This window comes from Diaphorina citri, unplaced genomic scaffold (assembly GCF_000475195.1).
Source record: "Diaphorina citri unplaced genomic scaffold, Diaci psyllid genome assembly version 1.1 scaffold8002, whole genome shotgun sequence".
Lineage (NCBI taxonomy): Eukaryota > Metazoa > Arthropoda > Insecta > Hemiptera > Psyllidae > Diaphorina > Diaphorina citri.
Genome location: NW_007385378.1, coordinates 6,730 through 13,361, shown reverse-complemented (window position 1 = coordinate 13,361; position 6,632 = coordinate 6,730). Strand labels below are relative to the sequence as shown.

The 6,632-nt window shown below is 37.9% G+C and overlaps 2 protein-coding genes across 2 annotated transcripts in view; both read right to left on the bottom strand.

Annotated features, from left to right (window-relative positions):
- Positions 1-6,632, bottom strand: part of LOC103522346 (probable serine/threonine-protein kinase clkA) — a gene marked incomplete at its 5' end in the record, with an annotated part of 20,467 nt that overhangs the window by 7,181 nt on the left and 6,654 nt on the right. The gene's annotated exons all lie outside the window — the stretch shown is intronic.
- On the bottom strand, positions 2,575-4,720 carry LOC103522345 (GATA zinc finger domain-containing protein 14; the record flags this gene model as incomplete). Its single annotated transcript, XM_008487448.3, is given in 2 exon segments — positions 2,575-4,177; positions 4,549-4,720. Coding segments are annotated over 2 exon segments (1,728 nt in total), but the record flags the coding sequence as incomplete, so codon positions are not given.

The window sequence follows — 6,632 nt, the reverse complement described above, 5'->3', positions numbered from 1 at the left end:
CCTAAGGGTAGGTCAACGTTACAGATTGGTTTCAAAAATAAAGTATAAAATACCTTTTACAAAGAATAGTAATAATTTAAACACAATAATTTTGCTCAAAATAAATCCAAATTTTTAAAGCTCTCTTTTTAGAACTAAAAATATAAAATTAGACTTCAGTCCAACAAAAGATACTTAACTTTAATAAATAATGTTTCTAATCTATCCCTGAATAAATAAAATTAAACAAAACAACACCTATAAAATTATTTCAAATAAATAGTCATGATTTTCTAATTGAACTATTTTACTTATAGTCTCAAAAATAAAATATCCAATAGATAATTGATCAATAAACTAATTTTTTTTTTTTTTTACGACTTATACATAATCCTTACCGAAAATAAGGTCATTTAGCTTAGGTAATGTGGGTCAATGTACTTAAAGTCACATGTACAACATGATCTGAGAACTTCAGAAGTCACATGGTCATAGAAAAGTGACACGAGAGTCTAATGGATCCATCATTAAGTCTTAAGGAAAGTCTCCTGTGAACTTAACAATCGTAAAATCGTAGGTCTTCGGGGTGTTCTAGTTAAAATATAGATTTAGGAGAGGATCAGGATTTAGACTTTGGGAGATTATACTTGATACTTTTTATTGTTCTTTGGTCTAAAAATTTATACCATGTCTCAGTATATAGTTTTGTTTCTAAATATACTTTTGTTCTTTTTCTTATGTCTATTAGAATTTAGATTAGAATCGCATGTCTTCGCCTTCGTAACAGGAATTTATTCCGATGTTAGGATCGCTCCGCTGTGGGAGTCATTATGTTAACCCTTCAATCTTGACGGATCCAAACGTTTCACGTTAGCACCTATGGGCCTAGATGGTCCTAGTTTGCTTTAATACTCTTTGTAACAGCTGGACTTTTGTTTAAACGAGTTGTGAAGTATAGTGTAACGTCTTAGTGTCCCTTTCTGAAATAAGAATAGAAAGATTGATCCTTTGATACTAAGAATTTATTGACGTCCCTGAACGTTAGTTAGTCTAATAAATCCATTCGTGACTACTTGTCCATGTAAAACACCTCGATTTTACTTATTTTTGTTTATGACTGAACGAGGTAAGGGTTCACGACGCCTGCATCGTTGTCGGGAAGAACTGCTGTCATGTTTAGAAGATCCATACAAGTACGTTCGGGTACACGAGAAGTACTAGCTTCTAAGCAAAGGCCTCTGTTTGTGGACCTGTGGCTTGAGTTCTATTTAACTTTTTTATGTCGTTCTTTATAATCTCGAAGCGGTAGTAATGTCATAAACGATTATACGGTTGAATTTACTAATGAATGTTTTGTTTGTTACGGCATAGTGAGATGTCTTAGGAGTAGATACCTGATTGTAAGAGACTTGGCTCCAAGCAAGGCCTTAGGGCGTATCAGGTGAGTAGGGCTATCGTTATTGGTTTGGGAACAACTGGTTTTGTTGTTGAACGCCTATAGTCTTTGATTTTTGTTTGCTTTGAGCTTATAATCCGCTCGCTCCTTGGTCAAAAGAGAGTGACTTGTATAGACGTAAAACGACACAGAAGTATACCCTCTAAGTCGCTTACGTTTATTAATAGTAGTAGTAGGTTGCTAGGCAACACTTTCTAATAAGCGATTTTATGAAGAGTGAACGTTAGTGGATGACTCGTTTTGAAGAGTTCCATACTATGGCGATGGTTAGGGTCGTAGGATCACGATACTATATCTCTATGTTGTTAGTCACTCACTTTCACTTACGAACTATAGTCCTGAGCGAAGAGATTAGATTTCGAACATGGTAGCCATCAAAGGTTAACTCCAAGGTATTTTTCAAGTTTATACTACTCTTATTTGTGTGGTTTGTACCGAATTAAAAACTGTAATTTTACGCATAATCAACTAGAAATACAGGCAATTTACGTTTATCGTTGATGTTTGTTTTAGACAAGTATAATCATAAGATAATGTTTACAAATTGTAGGGCACTACAAAATTTATTAGTTCAGCTTTTCAAACTAACCGTAATATTTTTTTGACTAAAGTTACAAATGTATCTAGTGTTTCGGAGACTAAACTCAAGTTATTGACGTCAGTGACAGTTACGTCTTTTATTATGTGTAAGTCTGCTTATTCTAACGCAACAAAGTTTCATATACGTCTCCAAGATGGACAGGAAGTATTTAGACGTGGAGTAGTTGTCTATTTATAACTATAACTTGGTACTAATTCAAACATCAAAATGGGAAACAAACACAAAGTTCTAAAAACTCCAAATAAGTTTATTTCTGTTTTGGTGTAGCCTGAAGGTGTGTAGTGGACTTTATATGGAGAGAAATAATAATTAAGTCTAAGTTTGTATTAACAACTGGACCATCATCCAATAGTGGCGATACTGTATCCATTACTCGCCCTATCAAACATGTGGGTAGAACGTATGACACAAAGTAATTAAATCAGTCTTGCTTCCTAGTTAGAACATCTACACACTCTAAAGCATTTCGGTTGACCTCTTGCTTAGCATCGAAACGTATTAGCTAGGTGCGGTGACTCTACAAGAAGAAGGCAATCCTATAAAAAAAGAAGAAAATTTCTCCCAACTTATCCTGGCCTTCAAACTCTACAGTTGTGTTGAAAAATGAATGTCCTTCATGAAATCAAAAAGAGAAATATTGATATTCAAATCCGCCAGATTATAAGTCAACTTCAAACCATTGGACTGTTGGGTCTTAACAGATCTTACACGCTGATCCTGTTCTTTAATACCTGTTGTATTGGTCATGTTCTGTGATTTCCTCAAGTAAAGTGGAACTCGATTCTTATCACTAGAACCTACATTATCATATACGTTCCCTAGGTTTGATTTATCATCTAATACGTTTGGTGTAGGTTTGTTATTCAAGATATTCAATGGCTTAGCAAAGAGAGTCCCTGGCTGAGGATTGGCATTGAAAGTACCCCCTAGATTAGGTTTAGCATCAAAGGTCCTAGGTTTCGGTTTGACAAATGCATGATCATTGGTTGCATGATTCCCAGCTCTGTACAAATCAGCGTTCAGTATTCTGTTCAGGTTACTCTGTGTAGCATAATTCCCCTGAGTGTCTCGGTTATAAAGTGATCGTCTCAGATACAGAGGAACTCTGTTAGTTTGTCCTTCCTGAGTGGTGTTAGTATTCTGTGATGTGTTCCTAACTTGTGCATGTCTCCTGTAGGTATTCCCTTGGTCTTCACTTCTCGTATGTACATTCCTATCTTTATTTGTGTTGTGATTCTCGTTTCTCTGTGGAGTTTGTGTTCTGAAAAACTGACCAAGGTGATTTTGTTGTGTATACTTGGGACCCATTGGGTTAGAGTTGTACCCAGTGTGATTATTGTAAGTACTAGTGTTGTAATAAGACTCAGTTGGTTTGGAATATTGCGGTTCTGTAGGCTCACGGTTAATTTTATAGTTGGAAGAGTTGTTGTTTATATCATAGGTTTCGTTGTTGTTGATATCGTAGCTATCCTGAATATTATCGTCAAATTGTTTAGTGCTATATTTCGTGTTGTATGAGGCAACTTCGTTGGTTTGTGTGTATGTTCGTGTATAAGGACCAGTGTTGTTGAGTTCACTATGTGTTTGCTCCGAGTCTCTACCTTTCTGTACGCTACTCATAGTGTTGTAAGTTTCATTACTACTCAAGCCATGGTTGCTGCTGTTCTGATAGTTTTCCAGCTTGTTATTGTTATAATGTGTTTCAACACTATCCAGACCATTGCTAGTGTTCTTGTTGCTATGATTCTCATTATTGTTGTAAGTCTCAATACTACTCCTGAAGTATCCTCCACTCTCCCTGGCCTGTACATCATACAGACTATGGTAAGGTTTAACACGAGGTGTCTGGGACAAAGTCAGTCGTGGTGCATGTGGTAATACTCTCCTCAGTAGTATGACAGCACGGCGGTATTGTGTATCCTGAGGGCGAACACAGTGAGTGATACCGTTAGCAGCAAAGTCTCGGAGTAACGTAACACACCCACGCTGTACAGGAAGATATAGGACGGGCTCAGATACACGGATAGGTTTGAAGTTGAACTTGCAGCCAAAGCAGAGAGCACTGTCACTGAACAGGGATAATGAGATGATGGGACGATCGAATATGTGTGGGGGATCAATGTGAGAGACGATACAGCCACCTGAGGGATAAAATAATCCGGATTAGACATCGGCAACACAACAAACTATTCTCTATTACTGGAAGTATGGTTGATTCCGTGGCCGAGTGGGTATCACACGAGGCTTGCACGCCGGGTTCGAAGTTTTTTCGCCTCTGTGCTTGGAGTTCGGGGTGCACTCAGCCTCGTGAGGACAGATGAGTAGCTACTTTAATCGAGCAGCACCGTTGGCGACATACATAACTAGAGTAAAATGAGAATACGAGTAGATGAGAAATGCTGTGATACCCGGGCGGGAATCGAATTCGCGACCTAGCGCTTACAAGGCAGCCGCGCTACCAACCAAGCTAACTAGCCTGGCAATGACAATTATTATTCGACAATGCACTCACCTGGTTGATAATCATTGATAACAGCGGAGTTGATATAGTTGGGTGGTACCACTCCCATCTGCTCTAGTTTAGTAATGACCAGGGATTGAATCCAGGCTGGGATAGGATCTACTTCACCCTCTGGATAGAGACGCTCATTACCCAAACCTTTCCTCACTAGCTGCGAACCATAGGTGTAACCCACTAGACCGTAACCGTGATTAGAGAAAGGAGAAAGAGTAGAACAAGGTCAAACCTCGTTCACGAACTCTCCACAAATTACCTCGTCCATCAGTAAAACATCGCTTTTCACCTATTCTATTACTTACAACTTTATAATAGCGGGCTTTAAGATACAAACTTTAGCACAACAAGAATTTCTAAGGAATTTTTAAAAATAAATGTTCCTAAAAAATCAAAAAAATCATAAATTATGACTTTTTGCTGAATGATGGTAGCTAAATAATAAAATAAGTATCTTGTAAAGAAAAGAGCAAATGTATCTAAATAAAACTAAAAGTGAACAATCTTTAAGCGGTTAAATAAGGAGTTATAAATAATATGGAACAAACCTGTAAATAAGCAATCTTAATTCATGGATGAAAGGTGGCGACGGATTTAAACGTTATGGAGAAACAAAAAATTTTATAATGGGAGAGTTTCTGAAAAAATATCTGATAAACAAAAAATTTAGAGGTAAAAAAATTAATTTTAAAATAATGTTAAAATTAGCACAAAATTTTATGGAAAAATAACAAAAAACAAAATAAAATTTAGAGTATCAAAAATAAATAATAGCCAAATAGGATAATTTAAATTCTATTTAATAGCACTCAGTAGTACCGACGTATAAACTCACCTTGAAATGTTTACAGTCCAACCATCTTGTCTTGAACTTTGACCTTCTTAGCAATGAAGCTCCTTTGGTTTCCATTATTTCCGCTTTTATAAACAGAACTTTTTCAAAATATCTCCCTTGACATTGTTGCCTCAGAGTAACAGGGCTTTTAGGTTTCGTACTATTCCTATCCTATCCTCTTTCGGTCGGACAAGGCCTTGCTTGAATAGACAAGTCCTATTTGCAAGCGGGCCCGCCTTTAGCTGTGGCCGCCGATCACGAATGTTTCGACTGCGAGAATGGAAACTTCAGTTTGATCCGAACCAATCCATGGATTAGAAGAAAGAAAAGAAAAAAGGGAGCAGCCTAGTCCGGCAAAAATTGTGACTTTATGGTCCCAGCAAGCGCGGCATCCATTATAAATAAGTGAAAATAGTTACAAAGGAGAGTAAAAGTCTAGCTCCAGGTATGCTGTAACCAGTCTCATTTGTAGTGCCGTTGCACTTGATGCAGTCTTCTAAGACGTTCCACATCTAGTCTACTCGAACAAAGCCGGTGCTCCTCACCAGAGCATAATCTCTCTTTATATCTGCTTCACAGGTCAGAATCGTCTCGTCCCAGTTTATATTTGGTACGTGACACCTGGCCACGTGGAGAATGCGTTGTTCACTCACTAACAATTCCCGAAAGAAAAAGAAACGGAAAAGGGCACATGTCTGGCCCCAAGCCGCAAAAAGCAGCGGAGATTTAGTCGGATTGGTCCCACTAACGAAACCCGAACTAGAAATCAAAGCCGATGTTTAAAATGTTCATCTACGGAAGACGTGGATTTGGAAACGATAAGGAAATCGTTCCTTTATCCGACCATGAGCATATGAGGGACAAATTTCAGGGGGTCGGTCTGATAATAATTCCCAAATTGCAGTGCCGTTTGACGATCCAAAATCATTGCTTCCAAAATGGGAAGTAAGCCGTTGTTCAATGGGGCGGAAGAGGTAACGGGTCGTAGGTAACCATATTATGCTAACGGGTCTATCAGTAGGTAACCATATTATTGGTGCACGTTGCAACGAGTTGAAGTCACTAGGGAAATCAGGATCCATAGGTCTGACCCTAAGATCAGCCCTGCTATTCTGTGATGAGGTTTTGCGACCTGGCACAGATTTTAAACTATTCTTACCAGACAATGAGCGATAACCAAATAAAAGATTAAGCAAAAGGCAATATGGATAACATAAAGGTCTATAAGAAGCCGCTCCCAATGTGT